At 37.8% G+C, this 27,466-nt stretch overlaps 1 protein-coding gene across 3 annotated transcripts; it reads left to right on the top strand.

The window, feature by feature from the left end:
* Positions 1-249: 249 nt before the first annotated feature.
* ITGB6 (integrin subunit beta 6) lies at positions 250-27,466 on the top strand. Of its 3 annotated transcripts, XM_021526336.2 has the most exons (15): positions 250-310; positions 1,045-1,124; positions 3,927-4,131; positions 4,995-5,241; positions 6,110-6,275; positions 6,797-6,958; positions 7,740-7,835; positions 10,879-10,968; positions 15,587-15,721; positions 15,931-16,348; positions 16,742-16,964; positions 19,474-19,571; positions 24,066-24,185; positions 25,757-25,923; positions 27,229-27,466. In XM_021526336.2, the coding sequence occupies exons 1-15, from the start codon at positions 250-252 to the stop codon at positions 27,328-27,330; spliced, it is 2,370 nt and encodes a 789-aa protein (XP_021382011.1). In that variant the 3' UTR covers positions 27,331-27,466. The 3 variants fall into 3 exon arrangements, with proteins under 3 accessions (XP_021382011.1, XP_021382013.1, XP_021382012.1); XM_021526338.1 differs by lacking the exons at positions 1,045-1,124; positions 3,927-4,131; XM_021526337.2 differs by lacking the exons at positions 16,742-16,964; positions 19,474-19,571.

The following is a 27,466-nucleotide window of genomic DNA, read 5'->3' as shown; positions in this document are numbered from 1 at the left end:
ACAAGGAAGTGATAACCATGTTCACGTTACTGTGTGCACAGCTTGTCCTCTCTACCTGCCCAGGTAGCCCTTGTTTTCACTTTTGTTCATGGTCCGTCCCGCTGGGTTGCAGCTTCCTCGCGATCCGGTGTACGTGACATCCCAAAACATACCCTTCGGGAATGCATGCTTTTTACGACATTCTACCTTCATGCAGACGATAATTAACAAGCTAATATTTTTTTGTCATGCAGCCAGCACTGAAAACGAATGGGGATTGAATTGCTTTGCCTCTGTTTCCTATTCCTGCTAAGAAATAACTATGTGCAAGGTAAGGCTCAGGGGCAGGGAGATCAATTTCAAAATCATTTTGCATTGTTTCTTGCTTGAAGTTGACACGAAATAGCTCTCTGCCTTCTGTATTTAATCTTTCTATTTAATGACCTTTTTTGGATAGACTGCTGTAGGGCTGCATTGCCAATTCATCTACAATTTGGTGGTCATTATATAGCGCAACAGGTTTGAAAGAGATAGACATTTGAGCAATTTCATTTTCACTAATCACAGTTTGATCTGTTAAGAATCTTTCATATTATACATATGGCTGAGTATTTCTCTGGTAGTTACACAATGGAGAAAAATCATATCAAGCATCTACGGAGCTGAGTGAAGCAATATTAAGCATAGAGAGTGAGCATAAATCTGTTCTTTTAATATCCCTGGTTATGTGGGAAATGACTTACCTACACCATACCAGAAATACATGTAACACTCTCTCAGGTGCACTGGAGGGAACAAGGTAACATGTTCTAAGTGAATGCCACCCATAAAGCATGCAAAAGGAGGTATGTTAATTGCCAGCAATTCTAAGGCTTTAATCTTTATTGTAGAGTTAATCTTTTACCAATAGAACTACTGTTAAGAAGAAATTTTATCAGTAATCCTAAATATGGCTATATATGTGTATTTTTCACCACCCACATTCTCTAGATGGCATGTTTCTTCATAAATTGAATGATTCAGCATATTATTAACAGTCTTTTATCTTCTTGGATTTAAATTCAGGGACCTGTTCTCAGGAAAGCACAGTGACTTGTGAAGATTGTTTGCTTTCCGGACCACACTGCGCTTGGTGTTTGCAAGAGGTAGAGTGATAAAAAAAAAAAATTCAAAGTAAGACTTAAGTCTTTGTAGTCACTCCAAGTGATGAAGTATTGACTTAATTGGGTCAGCCCAGGGTTTTGTAATGCATGCAGTGCTTAGTGAAGCCTTCTTGGGGAGCAGAAGTGGAATTTAATCTACTCTCCATGGTCTGTTATTCACAGTATGGTTGTTAGGATGATTGTTTATTTGTTTGTTTTCTTGTTTGAAAAAACCCACGAAAACATCAACCTTTCAAATCTAAGGCAGAAATAGAAATGTTATTAGGGGGTCTCAGGTCGTCAGCTCAAGGGCTGACTCACCCCCAGCACTGATGATGAAGCACCAGACACAAAGTCAGAGGCCAAACTGTATCTGACAGATTACATGCCAAGCCAGACAGTGCAAGCAGAAGGTTTGCAGGTATCAAGAGTATAAAAGTTTGCAGATGTAGAACTTCCATATAGAAATTATAAAACTGTGATTAATTTTAAGTATGACAATAATGTCGGATTTATAATTCATATGATATAGATATGTTTTGGCTAAAGCATTTAACTTAAAAAGTATATCTGGATTTGTTTCTTATGGCTTTGTTTCAGATTTTCAGTGCAACCCTGGGGAAGTGACTTCACATTTCTGCTTTTAAAACTTTCTTCTGTAAATGGTGCTAAATAAAATCTCCCCACTTCACAATAAATATTCTAGCTCTTAGTTCATCATCATTAACAAGATAGTCAGCTATTGCAACAGAAACTTGACAGAAATGCTAGAGAAATAAAGTATTTTTCATTTTTGTTTCTGGATTGCACCTTTGCTGCTAACAGCTTTTATTGTTTTTGTGTATAGCAAAATGACACAGTATGGGACTAAAACACTCTTTATGAAATAGCTCAGAAAGAAAAAACTGCATTTCATTTAAAAATTCTAAAAATATATATTTTGCAATTTGCAAAATATATTAACCATTGAGGTCAAAAAGACCCCACATTAGTGTGTTTGCAGTTGTTTTTATATCTGTACTATAAAACAGGATTTTGTTGAAATTGGATCCCATAATTTTGACTACTGCCATGTATTTTCAGAGAAAAAAGAGCCCAATATAATTTATTGATTCAAAAAAACCCAAAACCAAACCAAAAAAAAACCCTGTGGAACTATTGAAAAGTTCACTGTAGTAAACATGCTTTTTCTTCTTTGTTCATAAGCTCATTCATTTCTTTGTTAGAAAACAGCACATAAAGCATGCAAAAGGCATAGGAGCTTTAGTATCCAAGCATACAAAAGCACCTCTAAGGAAACCACTGTTTTCTGTAGGATAAGAACACACTTTGTAATTGTATTTGAAATATGAGGTTGTCTCTTCACACATTTTGAAAAGTTACAAACTGTGTAACTAAAGGAGACGATATGGATCTCCCTGTGAAAGGTTTATAATGGTACGTGTAATTTATGTGTGCTGTATTCAAGAAGCAGTGGGTGAGTTTTGCCTGAGCAAAGGCATCTGGTTCAGGCTGGAGAATAATAAACCACTGTTCCCAACAGGTGCCTCAACACTTCCACCAAAATATATAAGATGCCTGAAAATTTTCAGGCATGAAGGGTGATATTTTGGTGGGAAAAAAAGGGTCATAGGTCTGTTTTTAGTAGGTTTAAAGTAAATTTGTTTTGTTTTGCATGGAAAGTTTTTCAGCAACTGAATTCAGAGAATATTTGTGGCTTAATGGCTGATCCATGGGTTGCTTGCCCAGACCTAGGAGAAAAGAGCAGATGCATGGTATGGGCCCATGACTATCCACCAGAAATTTAATGTTTCAGATCTGATTCTGCCAGACATTGCCCAGGCTTTGGTCAAAAGGTCTTGCAGGCCAGAGCAGTTTCCAGGAGACAGCTGACTGATCTTGAGAATCTTGACTCTAGACAAAACTCTGGGAAATAAGGCACAGAAATAAGGTAATAAGGCACAGAAACCTCTTTGTAAAAGTAACCATTAACTTCAGCACCATGTGAGGTTAGTACCTACCCTGTAGCAGTGCTGTGGAAAGGAATGCATATCAATGCTTTGAACTGAGTAATGACAATAAACTTTGAGATATACAATTGATATTTATAGGCTTTTGATTTCCTCTGTCTGGTAGAAGGTCAAGGAAGATGCTGGGCTGAATTTAGATGTGGGATGCCGGGAGCACCACTGGTGCTGAGGAACACTGGGGACAGGCTGTGGTCATTGCTGGGCACCAGGCAGAGGAACAAGGACTTGATGCCTGCTTCAGTGAACAGCTTAAATGAGGAGAAAGTGTAGGTCAGAAAAAAAGAAACAGTAAACACTGGGTATCCACAATCTGTTTGTCACGAGTAGTCCAGGAGTTTATTATCAGCAAGACCTCTTATTTTATTAAATAGCGTGCTTCAATCAGCAGTTCTAAACTGTATAGGAAAGACTGATGCATGTGTGGCACAATTCTGTGACAGAAAAACCAGTGGCTCAGAGGGGTTTTGTGTTATCATTCCCAGTGCTGTGAGAAGCCAAATGCAGTGAGTGGCACAATTCCCATTCCCCAACAATAGAGCAGTTTCTCCCAGGATAACAAGTCGGTGTAAGTTACATTAATTATACACCTGTGTGACATGACCCATGAAGGGCAAATTTGGGTTTCTGTGCCACCTATATCTAGTTCTGCACTAATTTGCACAAACTTGGACCTTTGTTTCTATTCCCTGAGTTGGACTGACCTTTTGTGGGCAGGTGCATGTGGCTAGTCAGCAAAAACATTTAACTCATCCCTTCCTTCTCCCAATTGCATTAGAATTACACAGACTCATCTGGAATTCATGGGAGGTGTGATACCCTGGAAAATCTTTTGTCCAAAGGATGCCAGCTGAATTTCATTGAGTTCCCCATTTCAGAAGTAGAAATTCACAGAAATGATCCCCTAACTGCATCATCCCAGAAGACCAGTTCTGATGTCACACAGATTTCTCCCCAGAAATTAACTCTGAGGCTGCGACCAGGTAAGTCACAGCTCATAGGTTCATTTCAGACAGTGTGATAAACTGAAGCTTCTTAAGATTGAGCAATCTCAAAAATATCTTGACAGAATAAAGATGAAAACCTGTGTTGAGTCCAAAATTATCTGTTGACTCATCACATGACAACTAGGTTCAACTGCGTTCAGAATATTTTCAGAAGTGCTGGGTACATCATAAAAAAAAGGATATATATGTTTAGTTCCTCTCTTCTCTTGCCAGTGAGGTGGCAGGGAGAGAATGAAAGCCCCTGGCTCCTCCCCAGCCAAGCTCTGTGCCTCTCCCCTGCTGGTCTAGCAAGCAGTGACATTTATGGTAGCATTCCAGACCCACCTTGGGGTCCCTCAGATTTGAATTTTTCCTGGAGAAAATTTGGAATGAAAAAAAGCAAGAGACATCTAGTTAGGTCAGGTCATAGTGTTGGAACTGAGAATAAAATCTCTGTGTACACTCTGACTTTGTTTAAATTTTTAAAGGATATGATAGGACCCCAAAGTGCTACCTCTAGTTGTAATTAGCTTCATATCTAAATTTCCTAAAGCTGCATACTGTTGAAGAGATGTTTTCATATTTTTTTCAAATTATAGCAATTAGTTATAATTCTGTGGTTATGGTGTTACTGAAGAGCTGTTTTAAAAACACCCCAAACATTAGAACTATTTTTAATCTTTTAGACCCTTATTTGAGATTTTTTTGTTGAGAATCTTTGAAATATTTTTGCAAATGCTACTGGTGGTTTAAAATACCAGATAATTGTCACCATATTAGGTCTATGCAGAAATTGGCATTGCTCATGTTTTCTGCACAGAAGTGATGATATGTGTTCCACTTTCCCCTGACCTTAACAGGACATGCAGAAACAATACAGATCAAGGTTCGCCAGACTGAAGATTATCCAATTGATCTCTACTACCTCATGGATCTTTCAGCTTCCATGGATGATGATCTGAATACAATCAAAGAACTGGGTTCAACACTTTCCAAAGAGATGTCAAAACTGACAAGCAACTTTAGACTGGGGTTTGGATCTTTTGTTGAAAAACCAGTTTCACCATTTATCAAAACTACAGCTGCAGAAATAAAGAACCCTTGCAGGTAGGCAGGGGAAGTCCCAACATCTGTTTGCATGCCAACACTATCATAATCTTTAGGCTAAAATTAATTTCAGCGGCTTCCCTGGAAACTCTCCCCTCTTCCAGCTGCAAATGAGTCCGTTTGTGGAACAAGAGTTTGGTTCTCTTTTTCACCTTCTGATCATCATTCTGTTGAATCTTAAGTTATTAGGATAGAGGAATCTGGGAGTGAGTGAGTCTGCTTTATAGCGTTTGCTGCTCGTTACAAATGTGCTCAATATGTTAACAAAAAGGTATGTGGCATGTAGTTTTGTATTTTTTCTTTAATTTCTTTCATTTTCTAGTGAATATATATATCTAAAATAATTTTATGAATTATACTAAGGAGTTGCAAACTCAAACCCAACAGAGAATACCAGTTTCATTTAGCCATCAGTGCTGTTCTCCTGCTTTTTTTCCCCCTTAAGGTCTATCAATCTCCCCAGCCTCTGGCTGCCCTAGCTCCCAGCTAACCTGTGCAGGGGAGAAGCTGGACTCTGCAACCTGGAGCAGGACTGCAGCTGGTGGTTGTCTCTGAGTGCCATTAAGGAGCTACAGATCCCAATATGATTCTAAATATGAGATCAAGGCACAGCAGGAGGCATGGCAAGGGCTGCACGTTGGTAACTGACAGAATTACTCTGCTCTAGGAGGCATTTCCCAACCTTTCTGCAGATTTTTTCCATTGCCCAAGAGACTGAATGCTCTTTAATTATCTTAGGTTTTTCACTAATTCTGCTCAGGCACAGACAGGAGACAAGACCAAAACTAATCCAGGCAGCCCTCTGAAGCAGCCATTCCAGTGATTTTTCACTCTCTTTTATCCATAAGTTGTTTCATTTTTCTTGCAGAAGCGTACCATACGAGTGCTTACCCACCTTTGGATATAAAAATGTTTTGCCCCTAACAAATGATGCTAAAAAATTCAATGAAATTGTGAAAGGACAGCGAATTTCTGCTAATATAGACACTCCAGAGGGAGGATTTGATGCAATCATGCAGGCAGCAGTTTGCAAGGTAATTGAGATTCCTAGGTATAATATTATTTCATATATTATCTCTTCTAGTTTTATATGTTGGTATTTCAAAACGACAGATTCTTTTTCAAAAAATTTTAACACAAACCAAGAGCCTCATTAAATTTGTGTGAAAATACTTTTGGCTGTACAAGTAAAACATGCATATTGCAATATTTTTGTCTAAGTTTCCTTTTAATTGCCATGGACAAATAAGCCCAAATATCAGTATAATTAGTGTCTGTTTTTCCGTTTAAATATTTTTTATTAACTATGTTTAGAGTAGTAAGCAGATTGACATGAACATGGCCAACTCGTGTTATTAAACATAGGGATGGGGAAACAAAATGTTAGCCAAAGACAATGGAATGAACATTATCTTTTAGGAGATGTGTTGCCTGTGATAATTCCTTGAGAATGATACAACTCATTCATTTTGAGATGCCATTCTCCAAATATTTTGCTGATTTTCTATGTTGTGATGCAATATGGCTTGCTAAACTAATGTGTTTTAAATTACAGGAAAAAATTGGCTGGAGGAATGATTCTCTACATTTGCTGGTGTTTGTGAGTGATGCTGATTCCCATTTTGGGATGGACAGTAAACTGGCAGGGATTGTTATTCCTAATGATGGGAACTGTCATTTGGACCACAATAATGAATATTCCATGTCAACTGTTCAGGTAATTATCTACAAATTTTGTACGCTCTCATATTCTGGAAATGTAAAGACTAACACAAACAACTTAGAAAAATAGTGAATTACACTTTTAGCACTGAAATGTGTAAAAGCCAGGGAATCCAGATATTTAATGTAATCTATTTTATTTGTAACTGGATGTTTCAGTAAAGAGAGAACAGTGTGTTTATATTGAATCAGGATAGATTATAACTAAGAAAAAAAAAAGAAAAAATACAATTTCTACAACAGGAAAGCACATGGAGTTAGACTAGTAGTATTATTAGAGTAATTACACTAATAGTATTTCCTTCTGCAGGGAAGGCGAAATTTGCATTAATTATGTTCCCTGAAAGGGTGTGAATTCAGGACCAGTTCAGGAATTTGGAGGACACTGTTCCTGTATGAGAACTTACCAGTTTAAGATTCAGTGTTCAAAAACACTGAATGTACACACTATGGTGTTCATTGTAGGACAAATACCTTTGCTCTGGTGCAGTGTAGCTCTTTGGATTAAATATGTATATATAACACAGATGCTACTGAGCCAAAGCCCCCACTATGGAATCTGGCTCTGTACTTTCACAGAGGGATTTCTTTAAAAACAACATGAGGAAATTATATGTGCTATTTTTTATTTTGTATACGTGTATTCCTAATTAAAGTTTATACTACACAGAGAACAAAGTGTTCATTATGATCACTTGAATGTGTCTTTCATGGGAGACAAGAACTGAAAGCACATAAGAAACTGATTTATCTGCCTCTCTTTTGTTTGTTTGCAGGAGTATCCAACAATTGGACAATTAATTGACAAACTCGTGCAAAACAATGTTCTTTTAATTTTTGCTGTAACAAATGAGCAAGTTCACTTATATGAGGTGAGCAAACTAAAATGTCCAGTTTGGCAATGTTTGTTTTAAAGTTCACCTTTTTTCACAGCTGATACAGTAATTCTAGTACTAAGGACTGAATTCTAAAAGTGTCACAGTGCAGTTTTTCCAAACAACAATTACCTTTAAAGGGTCTATGTAGTGTGTGAAAACAGGGAAATAAATACTGCCATGTTTTCATCCCTGTGATGCAAATTTGTAATATAAATGTAAATAACCAGGATCTCTGCTTAAGAATGTAAAAAGAACAAAGCAAGACAATGTGAATTATTCTTGTGGTAAGGTCCCTGCTCAGGTAGCCTGGAGGTGGTGGCAGAGTGCTCTAAACTTGAAAAGTTTTGGTGTTTCACTTCTCTTGAAAAGCTTCAGTGGTGGAGATTATGTAGTTTCCCTCAAAAAACCCTTCCATTTATCCTTGAGGTGGAAAGATTCTCCCCAAATATCTCAAACATCTCAAATCTACTTGAACTCAGCTTCTAATTACATCAGATACCAATACTGACTATTGCTATTTATAATTGAGTTCTCAGGGACAAGCTTACATTAAAATTACTGTGAGGACTTAAAAAGCACCTCTTTAAATAGACTTGATAGATTCCATTAGTCTTAAGTGCAGTGTTCAGACTGTCAAATATATACTTCATATTTCTAGCCCTGCATAATCCCCAACAATTTAGCCCAAGATAATTCAGTCATGTAGTATTTTTGATCCTCTTCAACTGAATTTTCGTTTTATCCACTTACATGTGTATTATTATCTAACACAAATCTTAGGGGTGGCAGAAGCACAGAACACCTATGCTTGTAACAGAGCTGGTGTTGCTTTTCAACTTTCCATGCACCTAAAAAGCTACTGCACAATAACCTCAAGAGGTTAGTTAGATCAGATGCAGAAGAGAGAAAATTCTTTACACTGAGCCCTGATAATTGGAGATTAATTTTTAAAAGGATTTTTTTAAAAAAGGTATTTTATAATACATTAATGTATGTCTAACTTCTAAAATCATTAGTCTCAGCTGAGTCTTGCCAAAGCATCAGGGGATGATTTCATTCTATAAAAACTGTTCACTCAAAAAGCATCTGTGAATATGGCAATAATAATTATATTTTAACAAAGCCTATTTTGGTACAAAAGAAAACACCGGTCTTTAAGGTTTCATGAAGTAGCTGCTACTCTTGCTGCTTTTACTTGTTTTCAAGCAAAATTATTTTAAAATGTATTCAAAGTTAGATAAGGAAAAGACTCCATCTTCAGTCCTGACTATGCAGCATTTCTTTTTTGGATGAATTATTTCTTTTTATATCACAGGAGAAATAGGTTGAAAATTAGGGTTTTAGGCTGTATTGCACTGCTGAAAATTGAACTAAAAATATTCTCCACACTCATACGGAATTTCAAATTATTTTTATATATTTGGCATGGCACACTATTTATGATGAAAATTCTTATATCATTTACACTGCTAAAATACAGACATAACTCCACTAAACTCAAATACCCAATTGTCAAATTTATTTTACATGAATTAGAGTATCCCTATAAAGTGGCAGTTCACCTCTTAATGAATATTTGCCAAAGGACTGAATTCCGTTATATCCTTTGGACGTTTTGCTATAGCAGCACCCCAAAAGCATCCATTTGCCTCACCTTGGCAATGGTTGAACAGAAATATTTGCTAAGAGGAGAGGTTTAACCAATGGACTGGAGACACACACTTGGCCTGGGCTTGAAATACCATCCTTGTGTCACCATGCGGAAAATTTTTTTTCCTAAAGGAGAGATCAACCAAAGTGTTCAGAGCAGCATATCCCTGCTGTTTGTTTTGCATACCACAGATTAAAGGGGACTCTATTTTAAATTCCAGGTTTGTAATCTTTTTCTCTCAGAAGGTCCACATGTACAAAACACAGAGTTTCAATATTCCAAGAATCCTTGAGAGGGCACTAATCACAGGAGGAGTCAGGAATGCAAAATCACCAGCTGTAACATAAAATGCAGTTAATCCCACTGATTTACAATAGCACTAGGAATCTAATGAATGATAACTATTCCATTCATAATACATAAAATAATCACAGAGCTTTTGGAGATAGGAAGGATAAGAAGGATATAAGAGTATCAAATTACCAATGTTTATTAATAGTTCTCTGGAAATTTTCCTTTTATTTAAAATAACATCAATATGATAATGTGTAAAGGAAAACTAGTGCTACAATGCTTTTTTAAAAAAGATGAATACATTGTTTTCCAAAGGCATGGGTTAAAGCAAGTAAAGTTCATGGAGTTAACAATTAGGTAAAGCAATTTTTCATTACAATATTTAAAATTTAGCTGTCAGTTATTGTGTTAGTGTCACCATGCAATTTAATGTAAAAAGAGAACTTATCACTGAAATAAATTGCTAAATTGGTACTGTATTATTCACAGAAATTCAACATACAATCCATCAGAGCTAAAGAGCTCTGAGATACATGTGCAAAGATAAAAAAGTGGCTGATTGCTGAATGTAGGGTCCAAGACACTTGAGCAGTGCAACAACAGAAGAGCAGCTGAATCTGTTTCTGGATATTTTTGTTAAAAAGAAGTACAACTGTTGATTAAACATATTTTCCCTCTAAATTTGAAAAATTAGAACTTGAAGGATACTATAGCATCAAACTTTCAGTCACACAGAGGTGATTTAAAAATATATGTTCAATGAATTTTAAATGAAACCAGTTCTTCTCCATCTGACATTTTCATTAAGACACGTGCAATGGAGACTTCAAGAATCCTTGAAAATGTTAGTGTTATTTATTTCACTTGGCTTCAATCTACTTGATTTTGTTGTCAGCACCTTCATTTTTGTTTGTTTTTTTTTTTGGTTTTTTTTTTTTTGGTTTGTTGGTTTGTTTGTTTGGTTGGGTTTTTTTTGTGTGTGTGGTTTTGTTGTTTGTTTTTTTCTTTGCATGGGTTTGGGGTTTTATTAGATGGTAGCTCCTTGTCACCTAGACTTTTGTTGTGCTTTAAATTCATTTTTTATATTTCCAGAATTATGCAAAGCTTATTCCTGGTGCTACCGTTGGACGACTACAGAAGGATTCTGGAAATATTCTCCAGTTGATCATTGCTGCATATCAGGTAAGATGGGTACAATGCAGCTTCTTCCTTCATGTTTACATGTTTGACTTTGGTTTGCAGTTTGGTAAAAAGATGTGTCTTTGATTCCTTTTATGAACTGATTCCTTTTATGAAACTGAATGATGATATAATTTTTTATGCTAAGTGCTGACCTTAACAGGAAAAGTGTTCACTCTGAGGATTAAGTAAGCACAGAAACAAAATTCCTATCACCTTCTGTCAATCCTTAGTTCTGCTGGAATGCTGAATTTATATCAGTGTGTCATCTGCATTGCCTTCTTCATATTCTTGTATTTTACACCTACTCTTAATGCTTCCTTAATATTCAGGTCTCTCAGTTCCACATCTCAACAGGGACTCACGTCTCTCCCTTTTGGTAGCTGCCACCAGAGCAGACAAATAGCTGCTTTGCAAGAATATCTGGGGGAAAAAACACTATTCTGTGCTAAGTGCTCTTCTCTGCTTTAGCAATTTGATGCTGCCTCTGTGAGTCTGTTTGGAGGTTTTCAAAAAGAGCAATACAGGAGCCAACAGAGGTTTGTTTAGGTAATGCCAGGACTTGAACAGGTTTGTTTAAGTGATACAAAGAAATATTTTAATTATGTCAAGAACATAAATACAGCACTGCTCTTGAGAGCTTTGTTTGTAAAATGCATCCTGTCAGAGGAGCTGTACAGATCTCTGCACAGATACATCCATTTACAAATACACTGATACTTCATAGATTTCTCTGTTCTGTCTCAGCCCATTTTTATTAAAAACTTGCTCTACCAGTTGTCTACAATGACAAATGCCCCTTTGCAAATAGCTTCTGTTTATTTTCTTACTTTTTTTTCTGCTCTTCTTTCTATCACCTGAATAAGATAGTCATTACTGTGACAAAATTACTTTGGTCTCAGTGATAGGAAGGAAACCAAATTCTTCTAACTCTTACAAAAGCAATGAAGGCAATACAATTGCTGAATTATGACTTACTTAAATGAATGCAAAATACCACGAGTTTTTCCATTTTATGAAAAATTATATGAGGAGAGAACTTCAGGGTTAATCTTGGGAGTATACAAATTGTAATAAATAAAGATGAGGAAATTTTCTTATGAGCAAAGATTGCTAAATTTTGAGTGGCAGTAGAATTTCACTCCTGGACTCCAGTCTGCTGCTAGTCACATCTGGTTCCTATCAGCATTTCTGCAAGCTGGCAGTCTAATGTATAGACACAGGTTCCTACATTTAATAGCTAAAATACCATTTTGTTGTCAGTAAGTAATGGAAAAAACACAAAAAATTGTCCCAGTGCTGTGTCCTGGTGCTTTTGCTGTAACATAAGTTGCCTCACTGGAATATTGAAAATGTGAGGAAGTGAATCTTTGCCTCCTCTCCTTAACATCTGCTTATGTTTCTATGACCCATGATTTTTTTCCCTACACTCCTTTTTGAGCCTGATATTTTTGTCTTTGGCTTCTGTTGCCTTCTATGACAATAAGAGGTTCAGTTCCACTGTGTCAAGGCACAGTTTTCTTATTCCTATTTAACCTACTTCTAATGCTTTACATTTTCTTCTGAATGCACCTTAGTTCCTGAGTTGTGGAACATACAATCCATCAGAGAATAACAGCTCTGTTGTGAATAACAGCTCTGCATTCACCTTATCTTTGTGTCTTCATAATTTCATTTTATTGTGTCACTGAGACACCTTCCACACAGCAATCTTCTCTCCAAATTAGAGTCTTTTAAGTCTCTCCTTGGCTGCTCCATCCCCTTGGTAATTTTATCTATCTCTTTACCCTGCCTGACTCTCATGAGTGCTCCTGAGGCGTGGAGCCCACCAGAGCTTGCAGTACACAGTGAGACCACACTAAGGTTTCTACAAAGGCACAGTCACGTCCTCTGCCTTGTGCTCAGCCTCCTGGTTCTGTTGGCTTTTTAGCTGCTGCATGCTTTGAGCAGAGCAGGCCCCAGAGCTGGCAGTGGTGCCCACGATGCATCTCCTGAGCTGTTTTGGCTGGTTCTGTTCTCATCTGTTCCATGGGCATGGTTTGGAGGAGCTCTGAGCTCTGTGCTTGCTGCCCCGCAGCAGTGCAGGGAGGTGACTGCAGGAATGGTGCTCCTGCCTTTGGGCCATGACTTGTCACAACCTCATCCAGGCACAGCATGTCTGGACCACACACCAGAGCTGCACGTACGTTCTTAAAAGCCTACGTTTCTTTCAAGATGTAAGAAGTGTGCAAGTAGCAACATGTCACACTCAAAATTTCCTAAAGTCCATTTTATTACACTTAACCTTAAAGGTTAACAATCTTATTGTTTTGTGATTGAAAAATCTTCCAAGAAGGAAACACTATAAACCCCTTTATTTGACAGGAGTAAAGGTATCTGAATTTTTTTCGTTTGTGAAGAAGGAAATGACAGAAGACGTACAGTTGAAAATCACATGCAAAGCAGAACTAATGCTACTTTTGTTAGAAACTTTTCATTATACTCTCAGAAGTGTAATTCAATGCCCTGTGTCTTTATTTCTCCACTCACAAGAAAAGGAATAAATAACTTTTTGCCCCCTGGAAGTAGAGTTAGGCTAAATCTTTTAACACTTTTAAAGTATTTTTGAGTGTTTACTTGCTGTGCAAACACAAGATTTGCTAATGCCATTCACCATGTGTTGCCATATAAAAGCTTCAGAGAGGAAGTAGGCAAGTTAAGAAAGTCTGAGCTGTCAAAATATTTGTTGTAAGAAGTTCTATGTTCTTTCCAAGTATGGTTCATTTTCTTCTGTAAGCATATTTCTGCCTGCTTTGTTTAGCATTGAATTCTGCACAACTTTGTGTTGCAGAGCTGTAGGCTAAAATGCTTTATGACAGATAGCAGGCCATTTGATTAAAGCCATTCCAAGAATTTAAAATTTCAGAAAAATTACCTTTTTTCCCCCAGGTTTTAATCCCTGCACTTACACAAAAATGAGAACAAAGAAATAATGTATTAGAAAGGACTGGCAACACAAGGGCACAAGTATTTAGCAGTTCTTCATCTGTTGTTCCATTCAGAAAAATTTTCAACCACAAATGTTTCTCTGTGAATGGCTTAAAGCTGCTATTTGCTATTAACTGTCTGATATTTGTCCTCAAGCTATGGCTAGATAGCTTAGTAGCTTTAAGACATCACTAGAAGTACTCATATATATTAGGACCTAAAAACCTTGAATTTATCACAGTTTGTGTTTCTTTTCAGTGCTGTAAGCTGCATAACTTGATCTCTCACATCAGCAAGGTACATTCAAATGACCCAATACAGACTCCAAAATTAAAAATATTACAATCTGGAGTTCAGCAGCATTTAATTTTCTCTCACAGTTGCACTCTGTTTGTACCTTGTAATTTTGCAGCTAGTGGAAGAGGGACTACTAGTCATACATCCTGCAATATAAGCACATGCCCACAGTCACAGCTTTACCCAGAGATTTTCTGGTTTGGGTCCTTTTGGGAGAGGCCAAACAAATTATTATTGACAACTCTGCATTGTTTCAATAGTGACACAAGCACCTAACTACAATCAAAGGAAAATGGAAATTTGGGCATATCCAAAGTTACCAGGATGACAAACCTGATGCCCAGGGCGTGATTTTATAACCTTAAGACAAATTTCCTAGGAATCCACAACATGTACATAGGACAGGGAGTTGTTTATGCAGGTTTCTACCTATTATATTTTTACTTTGATTTACCCCACCAGACCTTTACTCCATTGAGTCATCCTGCTACCTTGAGTAGAATGACTCACTGAAGTAAGGTCGGCAAGTTCTCTGTGCTCTGATTGAATAGCAGGGGGTATTTTGCAAGCAATTAAACTTCCATGAGCACAAAGTCAAGTCAGTGAGATGTTTTCTCAGCAGTTGCTGAGGTACTTTTGAAAAATTCCATTTACTGGATTAACAGACTAATGAAATCATAGGGAATTTCCCCATGGCCTGTGACAGGCTTTGTATTAAGGTTATGTAAGCAAAGCTGCTATAAAATATTTTAAAGACTTAAAATGTAGATAACCTAGTATGAGCAATTTCAGAAAGCCAGTTTGTGACTCACAAAATGGAAGTTTGATTGACAAATTGATTTAAATAATGGGGATGTTGTTGAATACAGGTTAAAATAGCACAAACAACTCATGAAGCAGGAATTTCCATTGTAAGAAGAAAGGAAGGGAGGGAGCAATATTGACACAGTTTGGCTAATCAGGAAAAGCCCAGACCTAGCAATACAATCAGGGATGCAAATCCACTTCTCAGAAAGTCCAGACCTAAAACCTACATCAGTCAGCAGAGTTATGAAAGGTGATTTAATAAAACATTTAATTTGTTCTCCTGGAAGGGCAGGAAATTAGCCCTGTGATAGCAGATATTAAAGTGATACCACCATTACTTTCCACTGAAAGCTGGGTCTGCTGGCATTTGCATTATTTTGCTTGTTCCCCCTTTTTCGTGCAACAGAGAGCTCTGTAAACAAAGTGCCGAAGCATGAGTGTGCTCCTGTGTAAGTCAGGATAAATTACGGTCCACATTTCACAGAGGTGGAGCAGTGGCAGCACACGGCTGTGTTATCACTCCATTCATCTCACATTTTTTTCCTTGAAGGAGCTGAGGTCTGAGGTTGAATTGGAGATCCTGGGAGAGACAGAAGGGCTCAATCTCTCCTTCACAGCCATCTGTAACAATGGGACCTTTTTTCCACATCAGAGGAAATGCTCTCATGTGAAAGTGGGAGATACGGTAAGTGAAGAACGTATTCCCCAAAGACATGAAGTTCATATAATTTAGGACAGCAAGTTAGAGTTTGCTCTTTATTAAATGATCTTCCTCCAGACAAGTCACCAAAAAGCAGTCAGTATCTATGACCCTCTTGCTCTGTCCTCTGCATGCGCTTCCCAAGCACCTTGCAGAGTTCTCTGTGCTCCCAGCAGCCCCATTCTCTCTTCCAGGTCTCTTTCAATGTGACTGTTAGTCTCGCTTCTTGTGACAAACCCAGAAGGCTTATCAAGATAAAACCTGTGGGGCTCAGCGACATGCTGGAGATGGAAATTCATCCCCTCTGCAGCTGTAACTGCCAGGCCAAGGCCGAGAAGAAGAGCCCGAAGTGCAGCCAAGGCAAAGGCTCCCTGGAGTGCGGGGTGTGCGTGTGCAGCCCCGGCTACGTGGGGCCGCGCTGCGAGTGCCACGAGAGCTCCCTCGGTGCCAGCTCCTGCAGGGGCCCGGCCGAGCACAGCTCCTGCAGCGGGAGAGGCGACTGCCTCTGCGGGCAGTGCCTGTGCCACCCGTCCCCCTACGGGAAGGTCTACGGGCCCCGCTGCGAGTGCAACGACTTCTCCTGCGTCAGGCACCGCGGCCTGCAGTGCGCGGGTACGGCCCTCGTGTTTGCATCATGTGTCCCGTCACAGTCAACTCAGGATAAAGAATTACTAGTTATGAATGGTCTTTAGGCTGAAAAATAGCTTCAGCTATGCCATTATAAATTGGAAGTATTTACAAATTAGGTCGTGCACTGCCAGGAGACGAGATCTACACTGAGGACTCCAGTAAGAGAATGGAGCTGTGCTGGCTTACAGCCAGGATAAGCAAAAATCTGATCCTCTGACTTAAAATATAAGATTCTGGGAGAGAAAGAAAGATGTTAGGAAGAAGAGTTGGAGACAGCAAAATATTTTCTGTTAAATAGAATAACTTTAAAATCATTCTTCAGATTCTTTTTTAATTATTAGTGACTGATTTAAAGTATAATAAATGTTTTTCCAGGCAATGGTGACTGTGACTGTGGGGAGTGCAGGTGCTACAGTGGATGGACTGGTGAATACTGTAATTGCACAACTGATACCAGCACCTGCATTGCTGAGGATGGGACACTGTGCAGTGGGAGAGGTGAATGCATCTGTGGGACATGTGCTTGCACCCATCCAGGGGCTTCGGGCCAAACATGTGAAAAATGCCCTCTCTGCGGTGACCCCTGCAGCTCCAGATGGTAATGTGGTGGCTTTAAACCTCTGATGTTTATGTCATCCAGGTATCTGTTTCTTATACTGCCTCAGCAGTGTGTTTACTGCCATGTCTGTAAACTGGATTTACAGACCAGAGCCCAAGAGCTTCTTTGTCCTTTGAGGTGGGTAGTCACAACTCTTATATCAACCATACATGATCATTACTCTTGTACAAAAGGACTTTATGTGAAACAATTAAGTCAGCTGCATGCAAGCAGAACAGGTAAAACTTTACGCTTTCATTGCTGTCCCTGGCTGTACAACTAATCAGGATGGTGGTCTTATCTGACACTTTTATGGCCTCACAGAAAAATTTGGCATTTGTATTACCATTCTTATACATGTGAATAAGTAAGGTCGTGTTGTACACTCAAGCTTCACACATTCCCAAATTCATAGTCCAAATTCAGTTAAGCTTGGCTAAATTAAAAGGTGTAACTATAATAAACTAGATAATAGTCTGGGAATGAATAACTGGGTAGCTGTAGGTCATGTATAAGATGATGGTATATTGATTGTAAATGGTGAAATGTCTTCTGTCCACTGAGCATACTCAATTTATGCAGCTTTCCTGCTGTGATGCAAGGTGTCTGCTATGGTGCATGACAGGAAAAGCAACCAAAAATACACAGGTTGTGAAGATGACCACTCTAAGTACACCTTTGCTCATGCTTGTATTGCATGAGCTCTTGTAGGGCTACAGTCCAAATGGAGCAATCTTCAGCAGAAATTAAGCGAGCAGTTGGATTAGACTTCACAGAACACACATTATTAATGACTCTGGCTTTGTTTTCTGAGTTCTGAGCAGTTTAGGTTGCATGGTTCATGACGATGTCTTGTCTCCTTATTCAGAGTTGAGACCCATTTCTCTCCAACACTGTATTTTCATACCTGTCATTGCAGTCTACAGTGTAGCTGAGTGAAAAGCTATTCTATAATGTGATTAATTCATCAATCTCTTTCTGTTAGTGCTAAATTTGCCCTAAGAAAACTGAGCCTCTCAGTATGTTCAAAGAGAATTTCTGCATGCAACTGCTCTAAACAAAAAGGACAATGCTGCTGCTTTGCTCTGCCCAATCTGGCAAAGAATAAGAAATATAAGGTTACATAATAGGCATTACATTAACCCATTTAAACATGTATATTGTATGCAGTGTTGGATCTTTTCTTTCTGTTTCAGTGTCTTCCCTTGCTGAAATGCAGGGCACAAAAAGCCAAGAGAGAGAGAACACTGGGAATACCTGGTAGGGTAACTGAGAGAGCTAAAAGACCAGGGGGTGGAGGTCAATGGCAAGGCAGCTGAGAAAGATAGTGTAGCATGAGAAACGTGGTGAATATGACAAAAACACCATCAGCACTGAATTTATCTCCATGAGATAGAGGCTATCCCATTACCCACTCACTTTTACTATTCACCATTTCCAGAGCAAGGGATAAGGTCACCTCCATGCCCTGAAGATAAACTCAGCAGCCTCAGCTTATTCCCATGGATATATGTAACTCAATGCAACAGGAGATAGCCAGGGGTTTTTTTTATGTTTTGTTGAAGTCCTCCTTTTTCTTTTATCCTTTTCTTTTTCCTCACCTCTTCTCTCCTCTTCTTTCTTTCTCTTTTTTTTTTTAATGAAGTCAGTCCTTCAGGCTGCTTCTCAGAGTCTCAGCCACTCAATTTGGCTGAAACTATCTGTGAAAAATTAACGAACATATTTTCCATCAGAAATGTTCATGTATGAATTTTGTTTGTTATTTTATTTTCTATTTGTAAACCTTGGATTTATTAAAATCCTCATTGAATTTACAGGGAGATTTCTAAAGGAATTGGTCTAGACTCTGTGTTTTAAAAGAGTATTTCAATCATTCCACCACTGAATAAAAAATAATTTTCCTATAAGTTTCATCAGTATAAATAGGATCTGAGTAATTCCTGAGTCAAGTAACCATATTCAAGAGACAACTGTTGAGACACCTGGAAAGTGTTTTAATGCATTATTCAATAGACTTGCAACAAAGGCAAACTCATCGTAGGTGCCTCAGCTTGATCTCTTTGAAGTCAGTTTCAGATATTGTTCATCTGATAGGCATTCCTTCAGCTGGTATGTAGGGTGAGAATATTTAGTGTTCAGAATATTTATTTTTTTAATTTTTGAAGAGGAATATTACATGTGAGTAACCACATGTCTGATAGACCTACATGAATAATGTTGCCTGGGATTCTGTCTGGTAGCTAACAAACTGGGAGAGAATAGAGACAAGACAGCTTATCCACAATACCTTTATTCAGGTGGGATTTTTTTCTTCTTTGGTTTTGTTAGGATTTTTTTTTTTTTTTTTTTTTTTTTTGTGGCAGTACCTATCATATTCCTGAGAACTGTATCCATAGCAGAAGACCTTTTATTTAGCTGCTTTTTAAAATGCAGAAGCATATATACTGGCTTTTGTAATGTTGCTTTGTGGCAGGCAGAGATTGATGAGCTGCTGAATTATTTTCCACAGGAGCTGTGTAGAATGTCACTTGGCTTCTGATGACAAGTCACTGGGAGATTGCAGTGAAAAATGCAAATTGGTTGATGCAACTGTCAGTGTGGCAAAGGGTTGGTATACTCTATCTTCCTTTCTTGTGTGTGAGTGATTAGCAGGAGGTTCCATTTTCAGTAATTTTATATTTGAAAGTAGCCTTGTTTTTCTGTTGTGGAATTATGTTATGGTTGATAAGGGGATTACTGTCTGCCTATGGCTCTTCTGAGGCAAGTAGGAAATGCAGAACAGGGCTGGTGTAACCCTTCCAGGTAATTAACTCACTGGATCATTCTAAGTAGTTTATGCAGGAAAGTACAGAATTTCATAGATACCAGTCCCTGCAAATCAGTGATGAAAGCTCCTGAGTTTAAGTTATGCCTGTACCATGAGTTCCAGCAGGGCTTCTTCAGTCTTACAAATGCAAAACGCAACTCCAGTCCTTAGGCAGATTCTTGATTACAGCTGGTGATTAAACACAGCCCTTTAACCAGTGGCAAAGACATTTCTTCTATTCTAAAAGGCCAGGAGCATCTTTCAGCTCTTTGCTTTAATTCAAAAGCGCTCTGCATCGATGGAAATTTCTGGAATAGGAATTGATCTTGAGTAAAATAGTACTATCAGGAAAAAACCCAACAAGCCCCACCACAATCAAAAATAACTAAAACAAACCTTTAAATCAAAAAAGCACATTTTTTTTTTTCCTTTAAAGGAAGGTGCCTGCTCAGCAGGCAGCCTCTAGTGGCAATTCTAGTCCCAGCCCTATGGCACAGGCAATTTTTAAGTAAGGCAGGACATAGGCTAGTTATATCCACATCACAGATGTAGCCATAAGCATCAAATAAGATAAATGTAAGAATGAGGATGAATCCTCATTCATCCATGTGTGCATGTCTAAGGTTTGTATCTGCAAGCTCTTGGAAGCCTATCCAGAGCTGTGAGCATGCAGAAATGTCACCGATGTATATCCTTCCAGCAAGGTTACACCTTTTGTTTTTAATGACAATACTTCAGTATAAATTTATAAATATAAAAGCCTTTACAGGCTTAAAAGACATATAAGCACTTGTATCTCTTCAGTTGGTAAAGTCTTCAGGTTGCTTTTGTAAGATGGAAGATATTTGTAGCTAGGAATATAAAAACCATTATACTTTTAAATATAATGAATGCTAATCAAGAGCAGAAACAGCCATTTATATGGTTCTGTTCATAATAGAGGTCACAGGAATATGAACATGACAATATCATCTCCTATTTCTGCATATTTCCTTTTTTTCATGTTCTGTGCTTCCCTGATTGGGACCTCTTTAGATTTAAAATTTATTTACAGCAGTTAAAGTCAGCTACTATTTCAGATTTAAAATGTATTTGCAGTAGTTACTGCAACCTTCATGGTCCCATCCAGATGCCTCAAAAAAAAAAAAAAAATAGCGGCTGTTGCAAACTGTTTCATCTGAAATTCTTGGGTAGCCTCATCAAGAAGTCCTGAAAGAAAAAAAAATAACCTTTAAAACAATAGCTAAAATAGAATCATTGAATAAAAACTAATATCTGAATAAAAACTCCCAATCTGAATGTGGTATAACTAGCACACCACATATTGAACAACTGCATGGGGTAGTATACCTTTTTCTGGTTTATATTTTAATTTCTTTAATGCTTCAGGACTTTTGGGGGAAGAAAAAAGTAAAAGCTCTAGGTTAAATAAAACATCACCACTTCAAAAATTTTGTTTCTCTTTTGCACATGGATGTTGCAACACAATGACTGGAAGTGTGAAGCAACAAAAAAGCATGGGCTTTACATTTTTCTGTTTCCTGGGAGTGCCCTGAGTCATGCCTTTCACCTCCCTGCTTTGGTTCTGGGTTTGCCAGGGGCTTCTCCTGCTCCCCACCAGCAGGTCAGGTCAGCCCAGGATTCTCCCAGGGCTTGGGGTGTCCAGCAGCTCTGCAGGTGCTGATGGCTTCACATCTGCTGGGCTTACCTCCACAGCAGGCACCACTTCCAACTTTCTATTTTTCTTCACTCCCAATACTTGAACATTTAAATTAGGCTAATTTCCCCTTTGCCACATAGGTGTAGGAGGAGCTCTTGTTGCTCTTCTCAGTACTCAAGAGGAACCAAAATTCCTAAAAGATATCTCCTGCCAGCACCCCAGCCACAGGGCACCACACTGCTCCTGCCACAAGCCCAGCAGGGACAGTTATACCTTCCTTGGAGAACCCAAGTTTTTCCTACCCCATAGTGCTGACACCTCACAAATTCCCAGTGCAGCAGCAAAGTGGGCACTGGAGGCTGACTGAACCTCTGTCAGGACTGCTCTGAGTCAGAGTGAGGTGAACTCTGCTGAAAAAAAACATTTTGCTGAGGAAAAGGCAAATACGACCAGGCATAATGACATTTAAATTTACAGTCAACATTTTTGTTGTTGAATCTTTTATAAATGTATCTGCTAAGAAACAGTCTTTCATGCTTTGAGTCTCCTGCTTGCCACTGTTACCCAATTTGTCCTCCAGTGTGACTCCAGTTACTTCAAATACAATATAAATTACCAGAATTAGGCTGCAGAAGAGTCTGACAATTCATTACAGAATGCAGAAAATTACCCAGATGTAAATTACAGGAACTTACCTACCTAAGCAAATTTTTATGCTGATGAATTGCAAATAACATATGCAATAGTCTCTCTTTAGTGATCCCTCATTATAAAAATAACATCAGAGAAATGAAAATGCTAACCATAACCTGAATTCTGAATAGCATGAACTGGCATTTTTGCTTTCATTTCTACATCATTGCACATAATCATTATTCTGCTTCCCTTGCTTTCAAATTATGACATTAAACAAAAAATTACCATGTAAAAATAACTAATCTATGTGCAGTTACTGGCTTCTGGATGATATTTGGTATATGCTTGCAAGTTTTTCTCCATTTTCAGGATAGCCAACAACTCTCCTTATCCTTTTTTTTCCTCTTGGTAAGCAAGTTAGTATTTTGAGTCTCCTTGCTTGAAAGAGTTGGGAAAGTACAAACATTGCAAAACTTTTGACAGTGTTGGTGGAACTGTGACATGCCAACAAGAGCCATAAGTCTGCAGTTCATGGCCTTTCTAACAAAATCAAATCTTGTTAAATCAGCTGGTCTAGGCTGCCTGTTCCCTTGGTAGATAACACAAGGGCCAGCAACAGGTTAAACACAAGGCTCAAATCAAAAGCAGGTTTCCATTAAAATCCAACCAGCTAGGGTTCTCTTTTTCTAACAAGCAGAGAAAAGGTAGTCAATAGTTCCATATTTTCTGTGGTGTTTAATAGTAATTTCTGTAAGACCAAACCTTATAATAATAAGCAATACAGGGAAGAAAAAATGGAGCAAGCATGTTTTTTTAATGTAGTGTAGATTTCTTTAAAATGCTGTATTCTTGTCTGATTTCTATTCAATTACTCTTCATATTAAAGTTTGAGGACTTTAAGATTTTTAGCACAAATGCTTATGAAATTTTATTAAGAGTTTTGAATGGATAGAAAATAATGGTCAGTGATAATTATTTTAAAGAAATCTCTTTTTTTTTTTCTAAAAAATAAATCCTATGAAGTTTGACTAAAATATATTGAAAAGTATACCTAGATTTCCAGTGATATCTCAAATAATGGACTACATGGAAACATAAACATTCAGCCCCAGAGATATTATTGCACACTGGTATGAAGTATTTTTATCTCTCAAAATATTATATTATAGTTACACTCCAAATTATGACATTTCTGGCTCTGTGCTTGTACTCTCACTTTTTGATTGCTTATTTGCTATATATTGTCTCTCAAAGCCAGCTTCATTCTGTCTCTCTGTTCCCTTTGAATTAATCTTTCTCAGCTCCCCAGTTAGGAATAACCTGGAAGGAAAAAATGGATTATATTTTTCTGCAATCAACAGTAAGTGGAGGGATGAATAAATGGTGTCAGACTGCCATCTCAGGTCACTTTATTTGCTTCATCCAGAATCCTGTTACAAAAATCTCAGAATGGCAGTTTTCTGTTCCTAATCTTTATTTACTCTTGTAACAGTACTGGACACACAGTGACCTTTGAGGAAATGAATGGCAGCCCTTTTAGCAACACCCACAGCTGCTTGATGTATGTGTATCTGCTTCTGAAACATGATCTACAGGTGACAGGAGTAGCTGCAAACCAAAGGAACGTACTTTGTTCCACTGGTTACTTTGTTCCATCATTTGGGCTATTGCATTTCCTAGACAGCTGCCAGTTAAGAGTTTTGGGAGTGCTTCCAATTCATTGAAATTCACAGTACACTAAAGTGTCAAGGTGCAGTAGATGGTCAGTGCAGATTGACAACATCTAGATCAGTTCTTTGAAAATATAAGTGAAAAATCAGAAACTAAACAAATTTGGGATTGGAAGAAAAGCCATTAAATTAAGTAGAAATTCTGAGAGTATTTTTGCTTTTGTCTTTCACTCTTTACTATCTGCAGACAGGGCTGCCAGCAGTCTCTCTGATTAGTAAAGGTTAAATTTCATTTGATCTGATGATTTTTTTTTTCCTTCCCTCTGCAGATTATTCAGAGGATAAATCCATTTCCTGCTCTTTGCAGGGGGAAAATGAATGTATAACCACATTTCTACTGTCTGTGGATGAACAGGGAAGGACAGTCATTCACAGCATAGAACGGAAAGGTAAGCAGTGAATATTGATTTTTGTGGGTAAAATCTGATTTAAAACCACAGACAAGGTTAGCCATCTAGCAGCAGAGCTCTTTGAAGCAGCACATCTCCTCCTTGTGTTTGTAGCTCTTCTCTGCCCAGCCGAAGAGCTCTTCAAGTACTTATTTAATGCAATGGTGACATAAATACTTGAAATACTTAGCCTTCATGAAAAATGGTCAGAATGATCTTTGGGCTGCAAGAATAAAATAATTTTTTCAACAGCTTGTGCAGTTCAAAGAGGATGACACCAAACATAATTTGCATTATGTGATAAAACTATAATTCACTTTGAAATTATATATACAAAGGTGCTTGTAACAAAGGTAGTACCAAAAAAGCACACCTCTTAAACTATATCCCTAAATCCCTAAGATTCAAGAATTTAAAGGTAAGATTTTATCTTTATTCAATAGTTTATTATGGATTTTAAGTAGATTTGACCAAAAAAAAAAAAAAAAAAAAAAGAAGAAGAAGAAGAAATATCTTCTTTTTGTTGACCTCTATGGGTTCATTGACCTCTCTGTAGTGGCCCTCCCACAATACTACAATTACCAGTTTCACTGTCATCTCCTGCTCTGCTCCTGGACCTTAAAATGTGAACTGGGATGAGACCTTAAGAAATTCTCAAGAAATACAATTTCATTAATGGAACTGAAGTCAATATGGCACCAGTAGCCAGAACACCAGCCTGGTGCTCAAACCAGGGCCCCTCAGATTTAATTAACTGAGGCCATCAAGCAAAAACAGAACGTAAAATGCAATCATGGAAGACAAGCCAGACTGAAATGAATTTTTTAATGTTCTGAAACCATACTTTTAAAAAAATATTAGTGTTCACAACATTCATGGACAGTACTTTCTAATATGAAAACAATCAAACTTCTTCAGGTTTTGGTGAAACAAAAATTTCAGTTTTAATTCTGACCCTCTGAAATATTTTATTGTAAAATTTATTGCAGAACTTGAAATGCAAAATTCCTTCCAGTTGCCCAGTCCAATATTTTCAACAAATCTGATGGAATTTTTTCCCTTATTGTTTTCATGGGAGTAATGCAGTTTCCTCTGTTTTATCAATATCATTAGTGTTTTTACCCTGACATAGATATCACTAGAATATTTTCTTCTGAAACCCACAGAATATCAGTTAATTGAACTAGAGCTCCAGCCATAACATTGTAAAATGCATAATTTTGTCAATTCAGTCCCCTTTTTTATGATTATATTGAAACAGATCTAAAAATCAATTTTCTGACTTTTCTCTTCAGAATCTGTGTCTGTATCCAGCAGCTGCTAATTGTAATGGTAAAAAAAAACAGAGGAATAAGTTAGCAAATAATTTTTAAAACATTTTAATGCAATATTTTTCAGCTGGTTTCATAAACCCTTTAGGAAGCTAACAGGAGAAAAATAACATGAACTTGAAGGAAAAAGCGTGCCCAGCTCATGGCAAATGAGAATCTCAGCACATCTCTTGACTGTTTTTAATTGCCTAAAATGTATTGATTGGTTATCCACAGTCATAACTGTTTTTGTTTCCACAGACTGTGCACAGCATCCAAATATCCCAATGATAGTGGTGGGTGTCACCCTTGCTATCCTTCTCATTGGCATTGTTTTACTTTGCATATGGAAATTACTGGTGTCACTTCAAGACCGAAAAGAGGTGGCCAAATTTGAAGCAGAAAAATCAAAAGTTAAATGGCAAACGGTATGTGAAATACATTGATTTTATACAAGGTTATTTAGTGTGGTTACATGATACACAACTGCCTCTAAAATTCTGAGTCTTGATTTTGTTATTTTAAATGGATAGATTTTGCTGGTAGGTTTTCACCACATTTACTATTCTATGAAGTAAAATAATGATTCTTTAATGGATTAAAATTATCTAGTGTTTCATCTAATTTCTTCCACATGTAAGAATGTGTAGATAACTGTTTTTTTTATTAATAGTTTTTAATTAGTAGCCAGTCTTCCATTAATCCTAACAATGCTGTTGTCTGCCTGTATGATCATCCAAGGTGATATCCATGATTATCCCTCTGCCCAGAAACAGAGCTGTTTAGGAAAGGGAGGTTGTTCCTGGCCTCTGTCATGATCCAAGCCCACTCCCACTGAGCAGAAGTGAATGGAACTGTCCCAAATGTAAAGGAAAGGACAGAGAAATCCAGGCCTTGTTTTCTATCTATAGCTCTGGGCACCTAATGTAAGCTTACACCACATGTTCCCTTTTCTTCTTTCTTTTCCGCCCTTTTTTGCTCTTTTGCAAAAGCTTTAGGGCTTCTGAGGATCTTTTCAAAAAAAGCATGTTGAGTAAGCAGTTCTGGCGGGTGTCAGGAGGACAGACAATGTGTTCACACAACTCCAGTCTCCTACAAAGTCCTGTGATTGCAACTTGTTCCAAGAATGGGCACTGTCAGCCTTTCAGCTTTTGACCTGGGAAAAATCACTAATTTACAGGCAAGGCCACCTGAGAATGTTTTCTTGATTCTTCAGGACAACTAGGTATGCTAAGATGGAAGGGAAGGATACAGTTGATAGAAGCATTTTAATTTTCTGTCACAAGAGGAAAGGATAGGAAGTGATTGGTGAGAGGCCAGGATGAAAAGCTCAGGTGAGACTTGCCCTTCTCCCAGCACACAGCAGGCACTGCATTTGACAAGAGCACCATGACAAGTCACACCTAACTGCTGAGACACTCTCTGTGGTTTTGTAATTGTCTAACTGCCAGATGTGATGCACAAATTTTATGGTACACATTTGATGAGGTATTGTTTGATGATGTGCATTACTTTAATCTGGCAGGCTGATGTGAAGAGTGTTCCTGAGCCCAGGCTGGTTTGTGCTGCCTGAATTCAAATCAGTCTGAATTTCAGTGGCTCGGAGCACAAGTGAGCTACCAAAAGCTATTCTAAAGTCATCAAAGATAAATTACTTCTATACAAACATTGTGTGACTCCCATTTAATATGTTTTTGTTTGTTTGTTTGTTTTGGTTTGGTTTTTCTTTTTAGGAAACAAATCCACTGTACAGAGGCTCAACAACCACTTTTAAAAATGTGACTTACAAGAACCAAGATATGCATAAAAGACCCATGGCTGCAGATTTCTATTAGCACCTCCAAAACTACAAACTGTTTTATTGGCAGGAAATCTAAATCTAAACTTGTTTCTTCTCAGCTGATTATGTGATATTTGTTTACAAGTTGCAGTGGTATAACCATTCTGTTAGAGAATATATATATCTTGTGC

This window comes from Lonchura striata, chromosome 8 (genome assembly GCF_046129695.1).
Source record: "Lonchura striata isolate bLonStr1 chromosome 8, bLonStr1.mat, whole genome shotgun sequence".
In the NCBI taxonomy this organism is placed as follows: domain Eukaryota; kingdom Metazoa; phylum Chordata; class Aves; order Passeriformes; family Estrildidae; genus Lonchura; species Lonchura striata.
The sequence above is the reverse complement of the archived record's forward strand: the minus strand, read 5'-3'. Positions and strand labels throughout refer to the sequence as shown.